The sequence below is a fragment of the Larimichthys crocea genome, chromosome III (genome assembly GCF_000972845.2).
Source record: "Larimichthys crocea isolate SSNF chromosome III, L_crocea_2.0, whole genome shotgun sequence".
Classification (NCBI taxonomy): Eukaryota; Metazoa; Chordata; class Actinopteri; family Sciaenidae; genus Larimichthys; species Larimichthys crocea.
The window spans coordinates 9,073,415-9,095,980 of NC_040013.1; the positions used below are offsets into that span (position 1 = coordinate 9,073,415).

Consider the following 22,566-nt stretch of genomic DNA (forward strand, 5'->3'; position numbering starts at 1 on the left):
TTTCCTGAACTTGCTACAGAGGCTGTTTTGCTCTTGCAAAAGTGTGACTCTTAACGGAATATTGCATCGCTAAAATCGACTTGACAATCAAACAATGTGCGTTTTTTTTAACAAAAGTGTCATTAATCTTTCTTTAAAAAGTAAATCACACTTTAAAAGTGTCTGTTGCCGTGGAGACAGAAAGACTAATGAAGATCAACATGTCACAGATCTGGAATGCCCATCTGGCACAATTATTTTATATCGAGAGCCATTGTCTTGTTTTGCGGTACTGCTCATTACCAGATGGTTCGGTGTACAAAATGAGGAGGGAAGATACAAAGAATAAAAAGAGAATGAAATGACATCAGATAAGCACAAAGACAGAAAAAAAACTGAGCTATTTATCCTGCATCCACCTCATTAAGAGACAAGAGCAGGGAGGGAAGAGAGGAAAACATCTTCCAAAGACACGTTCGCTTGCATACACCTCTGTGAAGACCAATTTAAGCAGCATAATTGGCCTGACTAATAAACTCACAGGCGATTATAGCAGGTGATGCTACAGTAAATCAGGATGGACCTGTTTCTGTTGGTATCACAGCAGTTTTGAGGCTCATCTTACCGCACCAAGTCTATTAGTTTAAAACCTGGAGGTTACAGACCGGACCAAAAGGGTGTTCTGCATTTAGTGAAGTTGACTGCTAGACAAGTGTGCACAATGTATGAAAGTTGTGTATTTCCCAATAAGCATGTCAGATTCTTTGAAAGAAAAACAGCAGTGCACTGAAGAGAATTATTTATTAAGTTTTTAAGGATAAAGCCCATTTATTTAAACGGTGGGGAAGTAGAGACTCAAAAAATTAAAAGTATGAAAATGGTGTCAAGGGGAGAGCTAGTTTGAAATGTAATTAGGTTTGTAGTGAGTCTCATTAGCCAATAAACAGATGCCTCTGTAGCTAGGATATTAACATATTAAGAAGTTTCCCTGTGAAAGCAATAGCATGAAACACGTCCTCTATTATAAGCAAAGCTACATGATATATATGACTGTTATGTAACACACTGTTCACTACCTTACTTTTGTTAGCTTTACATTTGCCTAGTAAGTGTTGGCTGATGTCAGCTGAAATAATAAATATTACTTTTATCAGCTCCAGAAGCAATATTAAAGCAATATTGTGTAACTTTTATGCATTAAAATAACATGTTTTAAGTCATTTTAATGCTTCACAGACATCGAATCACTTGAATGGCTCTGCCGCCTGTAAACACATCACCAAAGTTGGTGAAACTGGATCATATTTTGTGGAGAACCGCTGCAAAGCCACTGGGCAAGAGTGAATCTTGGACTGACTTTTAGTTTTTGACCCGAGCTTTATGAAACAAAAGGCAGAAAGACAAACTCTGAGTTGGGCTATTAAATAATATTAGATGGGTGCTATGTCTTGTGTTGTTGCACTTGGCTGTTAGCAGAGAAAAAAAATAAATTAAGACTAATGGATATGTTTGTTTGGAACGAGGTTGCTGGAGTGTAAACTTCTCCAAATAAGAATATAACAGAGGTAAAAACTGGAAAGAAAGGAGCTGTTAACACAGTGAGAAAAATAATACACTGGCTGTGCAAATCATGAAGCTGTTCTTTCTCTAACCTGTGACCCCAGAAACTAATCTGGTAAGCTAATAATGTGCAAAACAAAGCAAACATAATTTCACGTCTTTGAAGTCTTAAAACAACAAAAGGGAATCACTATGTGCATTTCTTTTTTTAACAGTTCCCGTGACACACACAAAACTCACATCAGGTTTCAAACATGAGAAAAAAAAAATCCAACAGGGTCTGTCCTTTGTGTAAAACATATACACACTGCACCCCCCATGCTGCAGTGCTCCACATTAGTTTCATAAAGGTGTGAGGCTACCTGGGGAAATTCCCTCAGTTGATTTCATAATTGCTTCCAGATACAATATTTGCCCCAGTGTACACTCAGCTGAGTACCATCTCACCACATTAATTGTGTGCAATATAGCAGCAGTTGGAGAAAATGTACGGACTAAACGGCATTTATTTCAAGGGGCAACACATTTGTATATTGCAATTTGTCATGTTTTCCATTGTGTAGGCTGTAAATGATAGGCCATAGTAAGTAAAAGAAATAAGGGTATGACACTTGTTTGGAGTAAAAATCTCCAGATCTATTCAGATATTTCTATGTTGAAGTATTTTTTAATGTTAATTTGCTCCTTTTTTGGTGTTTCTGTCATTTTTTTTAACAGCTAAAAGCTGGAGAGACAGCTGCGGTCATTGCCAGGGAGTTGGCAGAGCAAACTAAGCGTAATCTTCAGGCTGGAGACATTACCTACACAGTGAAGGCCATGGTTCAGCTGGTGGATCTCCTCGACGTGCAGCTGAGGAACCTCACGCCAGGCGGCAAAGACAGCGCAGCACGCAGCCTGAACAAGGTAGTGAAATCAATTGTTTTCGTAAGAAATATCAAAACTACTCTTTATTCCTTTAAAGCAATCATCTGTCTGTCTGTCTGGATAAACATGACCTGCAAAAACGGTGACCTATGACCCTGCTCGCCCACACTGTTCAGATCAATCTTTGCAAAGGGGCAGACTCAAACAAAGGAATTTTAGGTGGGCCGTTTTACTCCAATAGCGCCAATTTGTGAGTCAAGATTTTCAGCCCGACAAAAATGGAGAACTACCTAACACAAGACTTCAATCCAGTCAAATCTGAACAGTAGGTATTCTTTTAATGATCTGCTATTTAGCCCTGTGCTGTCAGATAAAATGATATCTACTATTTCCCTGTGGTCTGGTGCATATTAAAACACACCTTCAGTTTCAGAGAATAGCTCCGAAACATCTCGTGCTCTAGTATCATGTATTATGCTATCGATTTCACTTTGATGTAGTTTAAAAGATGTTATCCATATGTCATGCTTGTCAAAAGTACTACCTTTGCACCAATTGATTTTTACTAATGGGACAGGGTTAAGATTTCAGTGGGTTGGATCTAAGCTGTTGGAGTGCAGAGTTTTTTCATTTTTTGCTGAACCTGAAGCTAATTCATTTATTCTCGATTCAGAGCAGAGCACAGTGAGGAGCACTCAAGGCAAAGTGAGCTAAAATAATACTTTCTGTCTGCAGAGCAGCCAACAGAAAAGCAAACATCAGTGAAATTCAAAATGTCAGTCGTTAATTTGCCGGAGCGGCTTTCACTTGTAGGAGAACATGAACACCTGTTCTTGGATAGCGCTTTTTTTTCCGGGACAGTTTTTATTTCATTGCCGCAACAGACACAGATGTCCCCATTGAGATTTTAGTGCCAGTTTTCTCCAATGGAGAGGAGAGGCAGTAAAGATGGCCAAAAGGCCTCAGAAGGGAACATGATGAGTAAATTCACATTGAGGAGCAACTAGAGTTTATAATACCTCTTGAAAAAAATACAAAAAAAAAAAAAAGTAGGGGGTTCTCATAAAACACAGCATTCAAGGTAGAGGCTCCTGCTGCAGTCAAGATTGCTGTTGTAGTCTGAAGTTTCTCTTGTAAAGATGAAGAAATGGCGCAAAGAGAAAAAAGAAGCTAGGTGAGGGAAATGAAAAAAGCTTTTTTAACCAGGATCATTTATTCAAGAGGTCAGGGCCGTACCTATGATTTATTCGTAATTCTCTATCCTCTGATATACACTCCGTTCTTGCAGTGTGCTGCATCTAAGGAGAAAAATGGCCCTACAGCTCTTTCTCTTGTGTATGACTTCTTTTGCTAATGAGAACTCTCCCCAAGGAAACACCGGAGCCCACAGAGCTCTTCCCTCTCTGCTCTTACACTGGTTGATGTTTACCTCCCCGAGTTCAATCATTTTGACACAACCTGCAAAGAGCTAAGCGAATTAAAGTTGGGTTTTTTTTTTTTTCGTGTTTGGTTTTGTTTTGTTTTTTTGATAGCGAAGCACAATACTCTTTGCCAGCAGACAATGAAAGGATTGAGCTGGCAAACGGCGAGATCGGTGTCGTTTTCATGATCAAAGGTTTGCTGGCTAACCGTACTGACGGGAGCGATTCCAGAAGAGTGGGCTGTGATGTCGAGCAAGAGGCTCCTTTATGAAGAGATGGTAGTCTTTGGAGATAATCTGCATGGGATTTAACATGGTACCAGAACCTAGCTGTTAAGCCACACAGTAGCTCCGTTGGCTACCCTGCTTGTTGTATCAGAACTCAATTAAAATGATTCACTCTCCATGCAGTGCTAACAACCTTTCTTTAAACCTCAGCCCCCTGTCATTTGTCAGGTACGCTAAATTGTTGTTAGCACTAACTCTCCTTCATTGGTGGTTCAGGGGATTAATCGCTCTCCTGAGTTCTCATGTGAAGTTCTCAAGTCAAGAAAAAAAAAATGATAGCCTTGAACTCACAATTAAGTGTCTTAGGTGTACTCCCACGTCTCATTTTGGTGCTAATTAACATGAGAGTCTGTGCTGTGTTTTTAAGAGTGAATAAATAATCTCATAATAATCCTAAAATTTGTGTTTCAAGAGTAAGGTGTTTTTTTTTCCAGATCTGAACTTATAAATGTATTTCAAGTGGATTTTTTTTTGAGTCGATGACCTTTTGCTAATTCTTCTATTCTCTTTCGGTTGCAGCTACAGAAAAGAGAGCGCTCTTGCCGCTTTTATGTTCAGGTATTTGGACTGAATTTTCCTCAATCCCACCCTCCATTCCCTTACTTCCCCTCCGATCTTTTCCATATAATTCCATTCCCATTCCATATAATTTGAAGTTTGACCTTTTGAAGTGAAATGAGCTTCAACACAAAGCCACAGTATCAAAGTCAGTATATGTTTATATAAGCTTATACTCCATTACTGCTAATTCTAATGTTCAAATGATCAAAGGGTCAAACTTCATTAATATCATGCCATTGTAAGTAAATACCATGAGTGCCTTAAACCTAAATGTGTGTGTTTCCCCCGCATGCATATGTTGTGGTGTTCCCCTTCCTCCCCTAATACATTTGGCCTGAGCACGAAGCTGAGAATTTCTCTATTTTCAAATGCCATGTACCAATTGTGGTTTTCTCAAGTCTCAATCATTTTAAAAATGCCCCAGCATTATCACCCCAGCACCGCTTTCCAGTGAAATAACCCACACAAGTGGGTAGCATCAGTCAAAAAACTGAGCTCTCAGGCATGAACCACCTCCTACATTTCTCAGCAAATGCTTAAGAGCCAAAAGAAGTGACCTCATTATACCAGCAAATCAACTTAGAACTACTAAGTCAGCCAAAGTCATGGCATGTTATGATTCTCCCTGATGCATAAAACATATGTGTCCCAATTTAGGGGGTCTCTATCGCTTCACTCAGCTATTACTGGGGCTACTGAGTGATTTCTGTTATCCCTATGGTGACGTTTGAGCTGTCATCAGAATTATTTCTACCTTGACAAGAGAACTGTGGAATAAGTTGACGTCTCTGTTTTCCATACAGATGCTTCCAATAAAAGCCGCACATTAGAGCCAGATGTTGTTTTCTATGTATGCTCTGCAGCACTCGTGTCAAGCGACGCGTATTTGCCTCAATTCCTCCGAGGCGTGTCAGAAGGCACTTAAATATGTGTAGTCATGTGATTGTGCAAAATGATTCCAAGTGGAATATATGTTTGCATACAGCTGAGTGTGCTCACATGTGCGGATGGGATTTGTGAGTGTGAGATGGTTAGAGGATAAGGCTGGTAGTTTTTTTCTTTTAGTCAGAAAATGCTATAGAGAGACCAACAACTGTCAATTATTTGTGCAGCCTGTCTGACAGTAACTCATTCTTCAAGTCAGACTCAAAGAAAATAAATTTAAACAAGACTAAGAGTCTAGAGACATTCTAGCAGGAGCTTTGAACTAAATATCACCATGCTTATCGTAACAATGCTTATACAATGCTCACTATCTTACTGTAGTTCTGTAGCCCATAGCCTGCTAATGTTTGCTATTTAACACCAAACACAGAGTACAGCTGAGTAATGTTTGCTATTTAACACCAAACACAGAGTACAGCTGAGGCTAATTGGGGGGGGTGTTATGAATTTTGCAGAAATTTGGTATTGGAGAATTCAAAATTTCAACTGATGTTGATGCTGGATGTTGTTACACATCAACCTGAAGATGTCATGTCAGTCATATAAAAATATGTCAAACTCATAGTCACTAGGCTTCATACTACCATGATGCAACATGAGATGTTGCATTGTGCATCAAAGCGGTGTGCTGACACACAACAGATGATACTGCCACATCTTAGAGCCAGAAGCATGGCTAAAGAAGAAGAAGACGACACATAAATCTATACTGTCTTTTCAGTTACATGAATCCGTGAGCCTTTGTTCACAATGTAGTTAAATACTTTAAGGTTGTATTGCACGTTACTATACATGACTGTACACAGTGCTCAGCTGTGCGCCACCTCCACTGTTCTGTTTCCTCACTGGCTTGACAAATTCAAAAAACAGTGGAGAGCTCTCACTTGACGAACCGGAATAATGGAGCAACATCTGTGGCCTTACGTAAACACAGGCACTGACTGCACACTCCGCCAGCCTTTGAGGGACTTTCATTGATTAGGGATATTTGGCAATGTTTTTCTCCAACAGGGCCCTGGTGGTTGACATAAGTGGGATTTGCAGAGGAATACAAAGCAAATCAGAGGTGCACCTGCCTCTGCCGTCCCTCTGCTCGGAGACCATGCGGCGCGCTGAAAACAGACTTCAGTGGTACTTTGGGAAGAGGCAGATTGTGTGAGCGCAGGTGTGGTTGTGGTGAAGGAGGACGCGGTCCAAAATAAAGCACGGGGCTTGAGGTTGATGTCTCAATGAAATAAGGAGTGATTCTCATCTTGGTTCGAGGGCTTGTGTTGTTTAAGTGGTAAACTAGTAGACGACACTTGAATTCACCTGGTACTGAGGTCTTTATCTCATCAGGAGCATCAGGGAATTTGAATACAAAGAGCATCATTTTGCTGTTTCAGTTCAACACTTTGGTCTCCCTGCAATTAATCATGACATAATTATCTTTCCTGGTAAACATAAACAATGTTCTCTGCCACATGTTATAGCCGGTTTCATCCCAGAGAACAGGATTTGGCCTTGATAAAGCTACAAAGTGTAAAATGATCAACTCCCTATGTTCAGCGTTTCCCCCCCAGGAATGTTTCTCTGTTTTGCCCTTTGATTTTGAACAAACATGATAAAAATAGCATCCTGCCTCCTGTGCCTTTTGGTCATATTAATGGCAGCTTTTTATAGACAGTGACATTATGGTCATCCAATTACTGTGATTATGTCCGTCTATGTTTTTCCAACGCAGGAGTCAAGCACGTTAGCTTCTTCCTCTGGCATTTATTTTGTTTTTAAAGATGTGGGATTTACAGCAAATTATCCCTGTGAATACAGCCTATTTCAACACATAAAAGATCAAAATAATATCTTCTCCCTATAGCTGAAGCCAAGTGAGTGTGAATTTGCAGGATACAGGGAGGATACTGAGCTCTGACCTCTCATTAAAATGACACCTTTGCATGCAAAGATGACTAGGGGGAGTGCCACAGCGCGAGATGACCTTAGAGCAGGTGAAATGGAGGGAGGCTCCTCGTTCGGGAATGTAACGAGATGATAAAAATTTCCCTGGTAGTCAATTTGTTGAAAGATGAAGTTAACCACATCCTTATAAACAGAGACCCCGTCATCTCGCCTGCAGAGAAGAGTTCTGCCTGAATAATCTGTGCAAAGAGTGGACGGATCTCTTAAACATTCAGGATTTATGTTTGTGTTGATTACAATATGTGCACACCAGTGTGAGTGTGAAGGCAAGTTCTTCAAAATTTAAAGCACATCATAAATTCCATCCTAAAATAAAACAATATTTCAGATTAAAAGCCTACCAGAAACTGGAGACATTCTGCCCTTTGGCACTGGAAGGCTTTTAATGTGATACATCTGTGCAGGAAATGTTAAGTTTTATTGAGTGTTGAGTATAACATGACTCTGTTGTTGAAGGGCTTGTTTCTAAAATACAATACACACTGAGAAATAAAGGCATGTCTCTCATTTAAGTATGTTTCAAATGAAAATCTGCTTCTTTCTGCTGTCGAGGTACGCAAAAGGGGCCACCATTTGGGAATTGTACTATAGTAAGATTAAACTTAAGACAAGAGCACAAAGGTAATCCCCTCAGAAACTCTCATACACCCTGCTTACTACAGAGAAAAGGTTTCATGAAATATTAAACAAGAAGGTTGCAGAGATTCTCAAAGAAGACAGATGATTTGGCTCGCAGGTAAAACGAAACAGTGAATGAAAGACAGCAATGATGCAAGAGCTTCACCTGTGCCAAGAGACATGTAGTCAGATAGAAGAGGACAGAAAGAACAAGATATCCCACCTTGTTTGTGCTGCCCCCCATTTGAGAAAACAATTGAGGAGAACCGACTGGCAAAAGGAAGGGAAGGGGTGAGGAGAGATGAGTGAACACAGAAAGCCGACCAGCAAGCAAGCAAGCTAGAAAGGGAAAGGAGGAAGATCAGCCTCAGCCAGAATCAATTTCCCAGACCCAGAGTTCATTTCATCAATCAGCACACAGATAGAAGCACACACACCACAGGTTGGTTTGGGCTCCTGCCAAGCTCACGCTAATGTCCACCTCTCCCTTCCTTCCTTCTGCATTGGTATAAATGGTCCGTGCACTGCAGCTTTTCACGCCCAGTCATCATCCTTGTTCCAAGTGGAACATTCCAGCAGTGAATCCAGTTAACGATTAGCATTTCCTCATGTACCAGGAACTGGAATATATATATTTTTTTCACTGCTGGCTCCCATTCTTTCAGTACAGGAAAATAGTAGCTAAAGAGTTTGCAGCAGCAGAGCGATCTGCTACATTTGACAGATGGATTGGCAGTGTGCTAATAGCAGTAAAATAGCAGCAAGCCACCACCGCGCCTCTACTACTCAACTGCACAGACCATGATGATGGTGGAAGTGTGCTGCTTGGGAACACCCCCGCCACCCTCGCTCTCTCACTTTCTCTCTGCGTTTTCCCACTGAGGCTGGAAATTATGTTCTCACACTGATCTCATGAAATTTCGTAGAATAAGCCCAAAGATAAAAAAAAAAGAAAATGCAATTATCCTGCACTTTGCATGAAAAGTGAGAGAAACAAGTATCCCCATATGGGGACAGATTAGATGGAGAAAACACAAATATAAACAGGCAGGGTTCTGGCAATGACAATGCATCATGGCAAAAAACGGTACGGAGGTCTGTCAGTGTAAATATATTAACCCTCTAAATAAATTATTTAAAAATGTTATTATTAGCTAAAGTTATTATTTAACCATTAACAGCCAGCCATCCATGACCTTAACCCACTCACGCATAACATTATCATTACTATCTTCACTTAAATGAATTGTTTGATTGGTTGGTCGCCTGGCAACGATGCGTCTGGCCAAGAAATAGTAAGGTTATGCTCATTAGTGAGCGTTTACAGACCCTGATTTTATTAACCTATTAACACAGGCTAGTTTTTATCCTATGCTAAGCTAAGCTAACCAGCTACTGGCTGTAGCTTCATATTTCATATAAATATCAATTCTTTTATCCATCTCTCAGTAAGAAAACCAATAACCCACTTGGGAGCTACGATGTGTTAATGTAACAGTAGTTCACCTGTTCCAGCACTCACACAAATGAGCTTTTCAAATGTGTACGTTACCACTTGGATTCAACTGAACCCATTCATTAACCTTCAAGGTCCCATGAAATGGCTTTGAGATCTTTTTCTTACTGTGGAGTTTTTTTTTTTTTTCTGTTAAATTGTGGATTAGTGCAGGATTTAATTTAAGAGTTCAAACACAGGCAGGACGTGGAGTACAAAATGGATGTTAGTCTTTAGAATTTATTGTTGTCACTTGCTACGTGGACAAAAAAAGGAGAGGAGTGATGTGTTTTTCTTCTCAATGAAAGGCCATGCTTCCTTTTGACAGCGCCAGTGAATTAGCCAAATGTTGTTGCCCAAATACAAGTCTTTGACACGCTTCATACTCCTCATGAGTTTAGAGATAAAAGTCTTTATGGTTCGATATGGAAGGAGGGGGTTGGCTGGACGGATTCAAAATCTACGATGGCTTTTTAATTGATTGATTTATTTATTTATTTTTTAACACATAGCCCTGGGTACAAAATCTGTCAGCTGAAATATTTTAGAGGAAGAGGAAGTAGTCGCTTTGATATAAACAAGTGAATATGCAAATTTGACATGTGTTTGGCATCAGAGCCATAGCTGGGATTTTAAAAACACTGGGATCAAGAAAAATATTGGCACCCGCCTTAAAAAACTCACCATGCATACACAGTACATTCAAAACTTGGATGATTCTCCTGTTTTTTAAAGAGTATGCTACTCCTTGGAATTGGCAAATGAGACTGTTTCAAAACTGGAACTGGAAAACGTGACAAAATCTGCCTACCAACACCTCTAAAGCTCATTTAATAACATGTTGTACATTGTTTAATCAGTACTGAGATCAATTCTGGTAAAGCCAAGCTAACTGGTTGCTGGTGTTAATATGATACAATTGTCTTATGTATCAGCAAAATGAACTGAATGAGCAAAAATATCAATATTTCCTCACGATTTGGGGCTTTTATTTAACCAGAAAACAATCCCAATATAAAAAAAATATGAAGGACACAACATCAGTGTCCTCAATGATAGCTGCAACGTTGTTTTTCCACACGTAGAAAGCTAGAAAGTAATGGCATCTTTTCATTCACAATGACCTTTTAAAGTTACTTGTCTAAATTGTTGACAACAGTAGTTAAACAATTATACAGGACAAAGGCTTCAAAATGGTTCACTCAGATAGACGAGTTAGTTTTGTGATCAAGGTTTGCTTTAGAATTTACTTTCACACAATACGATGTATTCAGACTGCAGCACCATTGTTGGCAACAACTTCTGCTGGTGATTGTAACCTCTAAAGGACACATTTTTTTCACATTACATTGTATTTGTGTAGTGCCTGCATGCTCAAGCTCAGTCTTGGCAAAGCATGAGTCACCTGGAGGCAACATAAACGCAATACTCGGTCCTAATTTCATAATTTCATTCTCTGGATTGAATGAAGGGAAAATTGGCATGCCATACACGTGTTATTAACAGTAATGAATAATTTGCATCACGCTGATTTGGTAATCTATTGCATGTCCAAATGATGCACCGTGAGTGAATGCTTTATTGCTTTTCTTTGGATGATCTTATAATTGCCTGAGGGGCCAGTAAGAAAACTGATCTTGATTTCAGTATGAATTTTTTAACACATTCTGTATACCCTACCCCCAGTTGTTGTATTTGTTTATCAGTTATCCATTGTATATTCCCTTCTCATGAAGTTTCTGACCCATCCATCTGGCTTTGGGATAGACTATTTTTCCACCTTGATCTTTTTTGCATGCAAAAAAAGCGGAAAAAAAAGTCAGACAGCGCTCTGTGCGAGTCCATCAATTCTTTCCCTGAACCATTATTTTAGTGTTTTAAAAAGTGCAGGAAAAGAATTTTGCAGTGATGAACAAAGGAAAAAGAAATGTCAGCGTCTGAAGAAAAAGAGCTCCTTAATTGAGAGTGAATCAACCTCTGTCTCTCGCTGAATGTCAAAAGGTGTGATTGGAGATTGGCTGCAGATAATGAATAATTACATCAAGGATGGCAGACTGCCTGTGCATGTCTACGTGGAGCTGTTTTTTTTTTTTTTTTGCTTGCGTCTATGCTGCTATATACTAGCAGGTGCAGAGGTGTGTGTTCACTCTTGCGTCAGTCTTTCGCAGTGTATGTGTGTGTATAGTTGTGTCTGGATGTGGGTGGCTTAATGTGTGCAGGGTATGTTTTGAATGAGGAAAAGCCAGCTGGTGCTATTTGAAATTCTCTGCCAGCGCTGGTGAGTTGAATACAATCAGTCCTCCGTCTCCTCTTACTATCACAGTGATTTGGAACAAACATACAACTTAACATTATAAGGTAATTGGTGGGGTCCATCACACTTATGCTTTGTGACTGTGAAACCAACCAATTTTTTTTTTGATAAGAGAGACCATGTGCTCCAGTTTATCAAATGAATTACTTATCGCCTTTGGCTTTATCCCCATGCTGTTTTGGAGTCATGCTGAAACTCTTATTCCAGTTCACAATCCATTGATCAAAAAGGGGATCTAAGCAAAGTTCAGAGAGGAGTTCTGTTACTCACAAACACACACTGTAGCTTCCGTCTTCAGGAATGCACGTGTGCATACTAGTACTTTTTAATCCGATGGATAATTTCCTCTTTGAGTTGTGGGAATGTAAGTATTAAAGATCTGTGTGTTTGACCACCTACTGTACTGTAATGGCTTAGAAGTAGTTTTTTTTTTCCCCACGGGCAGTCAGGCTTACTTGGTTCTTCAAAGCAGTGGTACCTAAATGAATTACTTTGCTTGACCAATTAGTATTCCATTTATAAATCTTGCCATTGGCATTTTTAAATCTTTAATGGCTCTTAATTTTTCAACTTGTCTTAAGAATATTCTTGTTTCTTCCTTGCATATGAGCTTCAGCATTGTTGTGGAAAGATTAAAGAAGACATAATCATTGCTCCCTGCTATTAATATGCAGTTGTTGTAGATAGTTGCTACTAGCAAATGCCTTGTACATCCATTGGAATGTCTCCGTGTTGCTGTGTAGGGATTTGTGTATTGGGATTGTCTGCATGGAAGAACATTAATCACTCCAATTAAAGACTCTAGCCTTAAGTCATGCAAGAATTGGCCTCCAGACTTGTAAGCATCGGGTCCTGATTCATTTACATGATTCATTCTTTTAGATAAAAGATAACAAAAGCAGCCTAAGAACATATCCAGTGTCATTACACATTCAGGTGTTGCTGCTGCTTCTAGTTGACGATCCGTGCCCAAAAGCATAACTTGTAAAAGAATTGGAAATAGGGTCATGAAATTGCTCAATAGACAGATGATTGAGGAGAACAGAAAACAGAAACTCGTCATGCTTCTTCCTCGCACAGTCCCACAGTATTTTATGATTTGATGTTCAGTCCTTTACTCATATCATACCGTTTACCAAATAACCATAACCAAAAATCTGGGACTGCTGTCCAGCTAAGCTTCTTTTTACTAAATTGATGATTTGGATTCCCCAGGCCATGGTGGAGACGGTCAACAATTTGCTGCAGCCCCAAGCCCAGGGAGCATGGAGGGAACTGAGTACAGGCGAGCAGCTGAGGGCCGCCACCATGCTGCTGGACACGGTGGAGCAAGGAGCCTTTGTCCTGGCTGACAACCTGCTGAAGACGGACATTGTGCAAGAGAACACTGACAACATCCGTGAGTATATTCTAAGACATAGTGATAATTTGTCCCTTATATGTTTTTTTTTATGGATGCCTTATGGAAAACTAGATACTAAGTTCCAAGATGGCATCCCCATAACAGTTGCTGACTACGGCAACAAAAATGATTCAGACTATTTTAATGTTTTGTCCTTCTTCAGTCTCCAGTCTTGACAACATGTTTGAGATGTCTTCTTTCCAAACTGGGTGACTTCCTGTTACCTCCTTGCCCCCATAAAATAATTTAATAATACTTAATGATTCTGATAAAGGCTCATATCAGGGTGTATTCTCATAAAATTTTATTTACCGTTTTATAGCCACTTCTTTTCTAATGATTATCATGGCTTGACGCCTATGTTCATCATGTGATATTGCAAAACCGAGTGTAGCCACTATGCCCAAATCACCCGACAGTTGGTTAATCCAGATTATACAAATCCTGCTCATTACAAAAGATGTCTCAGTTCATGAAAAGGTCAGGAGGTTTCATGTTTCCACATTACATTTGATTGATGGAACGTGATTGACTTCCAAACCATGCCATGTTTGGCACCATGTTTCTATAGCAGCCCAAAACAGACACATCCAACGCTTTTGCATTTTTCACGTTTCGCAGCCACTGTAGTATCTCCTTCAAATTCTACACACTGATCCTTTAAAGGTGAGAACAAAGAAACGTCTCACATACATTTTAGAGGTAAAAACAATGAAAGTTGTCTACTGACAAGCAATAAACACTTTAATTTGGTTGTTTACGTCTGCATGAGTAATGCAGCATGGGCAGAATGAAGTTCATTTCCCCTCAAACTATGGGAATATAGATTATTAACTCAGTTGGAAATGCCGTAATAGCCAATGATATTTAGAAAAATATGTTTTCTAATCGTGTTTGAAGTGTTTCATTCCTCTCTAGTCTTGCCTGTTCTACAGAATTAACAAAGTTCACCATACTGCTATTGATCTAGGGCGCTCTCATATTGACAGCGCAGCTCTTGAGACTGTGGAACAAGTGTGAAGGTCACTGGATTAATGCTTTCTGCCTCACAGGAGGTTAAGTTTGGCAGGGCTGCTTATGGCCAATGGCAGTCAGCTGTAAACTGACAATTATCTAAAATGATTGTGTTCATATCCATGTGAATTATTAGCCGGAATTAAACACTAGTCGTGCAGATCAGGGATCAGCCCTCATTATTCAGTGTATAAATACCAAGTGAGCACAGATAATGGAACTTCTGTCATCAAACATTTTCCCCGATGGTGCTTTTTAAAACTGGATACATCAGTTATCAGTAATCTGCAGTTTGTATCAAGAAGCATTTTCAAAGCACAAACTGAAATTGAATCAAATAACCTGTTTTGCAGACGATGGCTAGTGGGGCAAGGGGAATTAAGAAAAGAATTATGTTATGATGTATCGTCCTCTTCTCTGAGCAAGTTTTTTTTTTTTTTTCCAAGTTCCTGCTGCCATGGTAACCTAAAAATATAGGTCTACTGATTTAAAAGGAAGCAAGCGTAAGGAGAATTAATAAAAAGGATTTTATTGTATCTGGCACACAATTCATCTGGGTATTAAGGAGATTCTGGGCTCGTTTGGAGAGGGGAATGAGACGATGCCTGCTCAACTCAAGTGAGAGTTTATAGCGCAGTGGTAGTCTGGTTAATTATGTGCTGGTGACATGTTTACTAGGCCTTATCTCTCTGTTTTCTCGGCTTATTTTTCACAGCCAGTTGGCTCCTGCAATCCCTCATACAGGGCAGTTAAAGGAGGACAAGGAGGCCCATATAAACATTGGTAATCACTGCAGCAGCTAATTATTGATCCCTCACATTGACTTATATCTAAAGTGAAGGGGTTTGTGTGTCCAGGTGTACTGTAGCCCGCACGCATTGCACCTGGTGACACTTTCCCAGTGTCAGGGCGAGCTGGTCGTCTTACTTTTAAGTGAATCCTGAACACTGAGAAAGCCTTGTTCCAATTTCAGGCTCAAGCCGATAATGAGATCTATTTTCTTCGCTTTCAAAGACGAAGGATATTTCCTCACCCATTGTGTCTGAGTTTGTGTTTACACGTCACAGTGCATGTGCTCTTCTAAGGCTTTGTCTGTGCAGGAGAGTGCTTCACTCTCTGCATGATAATCTTATGAGCAGATTTCTGACGATTAGCGTGTTATTTAAACAGGCTTTGAAGGTATAGCCTTTGGGTCCAGCAACCACTATGGCATCAAAGAAATTCCCTAAAGCCCATCATAAGCTCTTTTACACAACCAACAGGGAAGTAAGAGGGAGAAGAAAAATGCTTCCTTTATTCCAAAGGCGGGCAAGGAATCCAGGGAATGGTGAGCTATCTGGGGTATTGTCTTAGCTAAGTTGAATAGGAATGTATCACCAAAACCCCCTGGCCTTTGCAAAAGCACAAGAGAATGTTAATAAAAGGTTGTTGTTTTTTTTATGAGAAAAAGCATAGGAAGCTTTGGTATATGAAACAGATACAAAGGGAGGATTAAACATGGCCTCTTTGTATCTTTTCCTGTGCCTAACCTTTATCAAAGACAGAGATGTCATAGTCCACTGACATCAGATCATCGTCTTGCCTTAATGCCTCACTGGGGCTTAATGAAGTCTCTTTTTCTTACACTTGGATGAAATTGTGTTTGAAGTTGCGACCCTTCACTGCAGACTAAACCACCAGCCGGTTTATATGCTGCACTACCAATGACCAACCATTATTTTAGCGGCACAGTAGAGGTTAATGCAGTGTCACTGACTGTGAAAGTGTAAATGTTTGAGCTTATTGTCGTTAGAAATCACTCCCTCGGACCGACGAAGATAAGTTATACAAAAGTGGATGTTGTTCTGTAGCAAAATACTGTACAAGTCTGAAGCCAGTAATGATGCATTCAGACGCATTTCAGTCAGAGGCAGTTCAAGGCATAAGCGAGGACACACCGTCTCCCCCTTGACATAGTTACATCAGGAAGCAAACAACATTATCATGACCAAATGAACAGATTAAGAAAAGAATCAGGTTATAACTAATACTAAGTACTTGAAAATGATTGGATAGATAGATAGATACTAATTGGCTAAATCAAGCACAGCGTCAGTTCTTTGTTAGCATTAACCTTTAAGTATACATGAGCTGTAATTTATTTTTTATTTTTTTCATTATAATCAGGTGACATACATAAAAAATACAATCAAAATAAAAAGTAAATGAGAGATATCCCCTGTGAAATCATGTCATTTGCTGGCAGCTGCTGGCAGTGGCATCATATTTACTGATGTTGTCAACAACATTTGGAAAAAATGCGAATAATTTCCCAAAATGTTGAATTCATCCTTTAAAATGTCACAATGACAGCTTATAGTAGTTCTATACAATCTCGTTGACATATTTATTCCCAAAAGTTGCTCAATAATGGTTAAATGCTGTCATCATTTCTATTTATATAAACTGCATCATTACTGAATCTACATGCCGTGCCACTGTTATACTCTCAGCTTGTTTATTTGCCTGTACCACCTGGGTCAGTCTGACCTTCTCACCTCCTCTTCTGGAATTTGACATTTGTGATACTTACTACCGAGCAATGAATCAGTGGATCCATCCCAGCACTTTGGGAGTTCATGTGACATTTAGGAATGCCCAGACTTCACACAGGTCGCCTGTACTTCAGACGAGAGCACACTCGACTGCTTTATTAAACTGAATTGTATCACACCATAATAACTTTGATGGAATGAGCTTTTTATTTCAGCTAGGCTCCTATCAGCAGCTCATTTTCCTCTGCTGTATGACGCCGGAGTCTTTGAACCATAAATTAGGAGCTCGGTTCAGACATAACAGCTGTTGAGCTGCCGCAGAAGCAAGCTTGTCTTCCCTAGCTGTTTTTTATCTCCTCCTTGTATCTATCGCTCTCTCTCTGCTCTACTCGACTGAAAGATTCTTTGAAATGAAGGCATCTTTTTTTATTTTTTTATTAAAAGGGCAAAAGCATCCATTTGTTTTTGCAGTTTAAGAGGAAACTCTGTACCTTGAACACTTGATAGTCACTTGATTAAGACGCCTATGGTGACACACTAACCTCGCACAGAAAGTTGAGAGGGAGGTCATCCTTCAGAGCTGAGTGAGCGGATGTGTTGCATTTAGTGCTCATTGGAGATGCATTAATTAATAAGATCAGGTATTGAGCTAAATCGCTTTAAATTGGTGAAGTGATTCGAGGTGTGTTTGAAGTGACTGCTGCGTGCTGCAGTCGTAAGGTTTTTCCCTCATAGCACTGACAGTGTTTGTGATGTGACGCTGCTCATGACTCATTCGCGGTCTGGAAATGATGGTCCCCACATACACACAGTCTGAACACAGCTTTCAAAAATAGTGTGATATTTTCGGAAACATGCTTACCAGCACTGCTAAAACTAATTAACACATTGTATCTTTTTTATTTGATTTGTACACATACCAATCAAAGAAATACCAAACTCATATTTTACAGCTTTGATCCAGGCTAGCAGTTTCCACCAGCTCCTAGTCTTTATGCTAAGCTAAGCTAATGGTCACCAGGCTCTTCCTTCATACTCAGGGCACACTCTTTTCCTTTAACTTTCAGCAAGAAATCTAATAACCATATTACTCATAATGCTGAATATTTCCTTTAAAGCCTCAGCTATAATATTGTAATGTCTATTACCTTGTGTATCATAAAAAACAAAAAACAAAAAAACAAACTCATTGATTACTAATGGTGTCTTGCTTGGGTTTGTTGTGTCTGTGTGCAGAGCTGGAGGTGGCAAGAATGAGCACGGATGGGAATTTGCCTGATCTGAAGTTCCCACAAACTGGAGGCCAGGGCAACTCCATCCACCTCTCAGCTAATACACTAAAGCAGCACGGAAGAAATGGTAAGTAGTCAAGGCTTCGGATCTGCTTTTAATGGTTCCCTATTGTTAGTTTGAGTGGTAATAATACCTTGTCCACAACTTCAGTCGGTATATTATTTAGGCTTGTGATAAAACAGGTTTAACAGAGGAAATGTGAGTTGGATAGAATAGAAATACTGTTGTATTACTTGAAAAATGTTCTACTTCTATACAAGATCTATGGTAATTAATCAAAAATTCTTTTTGTTAGTTTTTTTTTTCCACATGTGGATGTGGCACTGCGTGGGGCTGCAGCGGTTTTGTAGGAATTTCATTATACTGCCTGTGAATAACTTTCAATTTTCTTCTCAAACCTTTTGTTGGGTTGCATATAAAGCACAAAGATCGTTCTGCAGTCTTTAAATGGGACCCTGGCTGTAGAATTAGTTACACTCAAGCACTGCCTCTAAACTGTAAATGAGGCAGTTAGACACAATACATAGCTATCTTCAGGAGCAATGCAGCCCCATTTTTAGACTTTATTATCAGCTCATGCAAATCAGAATCGACTCAAGCTGCGCCCGGTGCCTCTCAGCTGGATGACTAAGTCCATGTCCAGCCGTGCCCGGGCAGATCATTATAGGAGGGTGGCGGATATTTCCCCGTCATCCAGTGCTGTAGCACCCAAATTGTTTTCTTTTCATCCGAGTGAGTGATCTCAGTCACGGCGGGAGAGTACTTTTTTTCATATCAGTGCTCAAAAGTGAGACGGCAGGAGGGGAAAGAGATGTGTATGAGAGGGAAAGCGAGGAGGAAATCATTATCAAGAAAAATGCTCGCCTTTGTCAGTCTCAATAGCAGAGTGGTAACCATATTATATAGATGTTGAATTAAAATAAATGTTTGTTGATATAGGAAAGATTTCCCCTTTTTCCTTCTTGTGGAGCTATTTTGGCAACCTTGATACTTACTACTATTTCTGATTCTTGTGCAAACAAAGATTCAACTCAGAATATTTCCACTATTCTTTGTGTTATTATTTCAAGTATAATTCGAGCATTGCTAACAGTATTTATAAGCTATATAACAGACATAAAAATTGGACTTCCTGCTTCTTGATAGACCAAATGGGAACATGGAATGAAAGAAAATAAACCCAAATGGCCCATCATGCACATTCTTGTCACATTATGTTAGTAGGGCCAAAAGTGTGCAGACACCTGTGCTCATAGTTTCTTGGACTCTTGGGGGTTGGGGGCCTGTTTTTCCTAGTGAGGCTAGATTCTTAGTCTTAATTATGGGAACAATACATACATATAGTATACTTCCAGTTTTGCTCCAACAGTTTGAGGAAGACCCTGTTCTTATGGTCCCCATGTACATGTGTCAAATGGTTTCTGAAGGTGCTTGTGGTTGTCTGCTTTAGCTGGCCAACAGCATTGATGTTCTGTATTTCAGCTATCATCCCTCTGACCTTCTAAATCCTGTACCATAGACTACAGGTTGCTGCTATCTACCTGGGTTACAGCTTAAAATATGCTAGAGGTAGTTAGCAACATGAAACAATTATTTATTGTCCCAGACCAGATAATTAATCTTTGAAAGCTGAAGTTGATCCAAAACTATTTCCATTCCTTGAAATGATTGTTCGCTTTTGGCACATGTAGGCCTATAATTTAGGGAACCAGCGAAAATGAGTGTATCTTGAAAAAGTTGAAGCATCATCAACTTTGATGGCAGCAGGAAATCATGTAGGCAGCAGTGGCAACCACTTGCTGTCTGAAAACACCAAGCATCATCTGGAAAAGTTTGACTGGCCAACACCCTTGGGATGAGTAAAAAGTCAAACTGCAAACCAGGCCTCCTTGCCCACGTCAGTACCGACATTACTAAGGTTCTTGTGGTTGCATGGAAGAAAATCCTCCAGCCAGATTTGAAAACCTTTAAGATCAGAGTTTTTTTTTGAAGCAGCAGAATAACAATGTTCAGCAATCATATTTTGTTGATTTTGTACAGATACTTTTGGCCATGTAGGGTCTTTTTTGTTTAGGTTTCATTTGTGAAACACTGAACACTTTCCCCAATCATCCTTTTCCAGGAGAGATTCGGATAGCCTTCGTCCTGTACAAACACATCGGAGTCTACCTTTCAACGGAAAATGCCAGCATGAAGCTGGGCAATGAAGCCATGGCTACCAATTATTCTGTCATCGTCAACTCGCCGGTTATCACGGCTGCCATCAACAAGGACTCTAACAAAGTCTACCTCTCTGACCCTGTCATTTTTACCATCAGACATCTACAGGTAATTTTCTTTCTCTTTGTGTCTCCACTGTGTGAGATGTTTTGTTTTTACTTTGATGTGACTGCCTCTGCATATAATGTGCTTTTCGCTTCTTTCTCTTTTACTCGCACACGAAAAATGCACATGCACTTTCTTGCCAGAATCCTTTCATCACAATTTCCTCTCTCTCTCAAATGCAACAAAAAGACACAAATTCTATCTCAAACCTGGAAAACGAATAAGTCTCGTTCGAGGAAAGGTGCGGAAAATTAAATTATGGAAAACAAAATCGCTCACAAGGTGATGCATGTTGTTGTTTATTAGTTTGAACAAATACAGGACTGATCTGTTGAACAAATATCAGTCATATTGAGCTTCACTGGAGGCTGCTTAGTCATTCTGGGGAGTCGCGACTTCTCCCTCTTGACTACATTATCTTCTCCACACTCTGCCACCCTCGAAATATCCCTGTTTTGTCTACGAACAGCGCCTTCAGCGATTATCAAGGATGCTGAACATTCATAAGAGAATTGCAGCGGGTCTCATGTGTAGGAGGGACCTGGAAGGAAGCAACAACGGCAGAAAAAAAAGAGAGGAAAAAAACAGAGTGCAGAGGGATAGAGAGATTAAAAGGATGATAGCTTATGGATGTCAAAATTAAATGGTGGGGAAATGTCAGAGGGCAATGTCAGCGCAGTTATTGCTGTGACTCACCTGCCTTAAGTGTAATTTGTAATTTGGACCGTAGATTCAGTAATTTTACTGTTGGTCTAATGTTGGGGGCGCTTGTGCTTTTAATACCCTTTTCTTGCTCCGATCAAGTCATTTCAATAAAACAGTGCCCTTTCGGAAAAGTGTGTTTTCTGTAAAGTGGCTTTCTTTCTTTTATAACACTGTGAGTCCACCAAGAGAGCCTCTGCTGGAATCATTTCATCAAGTTCAAGTTCCAATATACAGACATTTACATACACTGTAGAGTGTATTTTGTGTACACGGAGGGCTGTGAAGTTAATCATATCATAATCATGAATACAGTTATGGCTTCTGCAATTAATTATATTTCATTGGGCGCGATATTTACATGCATCAACTCAAGAGCTCCCCATTCTCTGGTAAACTGGCAAACCAGGCAGAGGTGTTGTTAAGAGAATGCTCTGATTAACCGGTCTCTGCTTCTGAAGCGTGGCCGTGGCTGCATGCTAGAACATTTTCTTATTGTTTTCTGCAGGGATAAATCCTTTTTTGATTTGGTGTACCGTACACCGCTGTGGTGTTATTGTTCTTAGCTCAGCTTGATTTAGATTTGGCCTGAAGAATCAAAGACAAATTGTGATAATTGAGATAATTGTAATTGGATATTAGTGAGGAGAAGAAAATGCAGCCCTAGGTAAACTAAATGTTATTATGCTGCCACTACTGTAAATAGAGAAAATTGTGCACATAAAACATTATCAATATTTCGCTTCCAGACAGTATTAATTATTTATCTCAGGTGTATTGAGTGGACTTGCCCTTGAAAATAAACCTCAGATATCTTAACTACCTGCAGAACATGGGTTCCTTTTTTTCTGGCTTCCCACAGTTAAACCTCCCCCTCTCAACCGTGAAGTTTTGGATCACTGGTCCTCTGGGATGATGATGTGTCCTCTAGTTATTGTTTTGCTTCCTTGCCTCGCCACTTAATGGGACCAATTAAAGCCATTAATGGGACCGAGGGTCATCCTATCTCCTTGCTGTGGAATATTTTACACAGGGTTTGGTTGTGTGAAGGGGAAACTCAATCAGCGGCAAATTTATATTCACAGAGGATAAACCTTATTAGACCAATTACCCTACAGCAAGTGTGAAACTATGGAAAACTACATCTCCCCATCGTGTTTATAGACAGAAAGTAGATATGTTTGACCTTGGAAGCTGTGAGTTACAAAGGAAAGGCTTTTAAGTGTACTCTCCTTTGTTTTCTGGAGCTACAAAAGAAAATTGGGCTCAAGAGGGAAAGGCATCTATTTATCAGCA

General features: G+C 39.8%; 1 protein-coding gene across 1 annotated transcript in view; it reads left to right on the forward strand.

Annotated features, from left to right (window-relative positions):
- Nucleotides 1-22,566, forward strand: part of LOC104933960 (adhesion G protein-coupled receptor L3-like) — a 136,224-nt gene that overhangs the window by 76,178 nt on the left and 37,480 nt on the right. Inside the window, 5 exon segments of the mRNA XM_027278472.1 lie at nucleotides 2,257-2,442; nucleotides 4,631-4,669; nucleotides 13,216-13,399; nucleotides 18,187-18,309; nucleotides 20,366-20,571. Coding sequence (XP_027134273.1) covers nucleotides 2,257-2,442; nucleotides 4,631-4,669; nucleotides 13,216-13,399; nucleotides 18,187-18,309; nucleotides 20,366-20,571 — 738 coding nt within the window.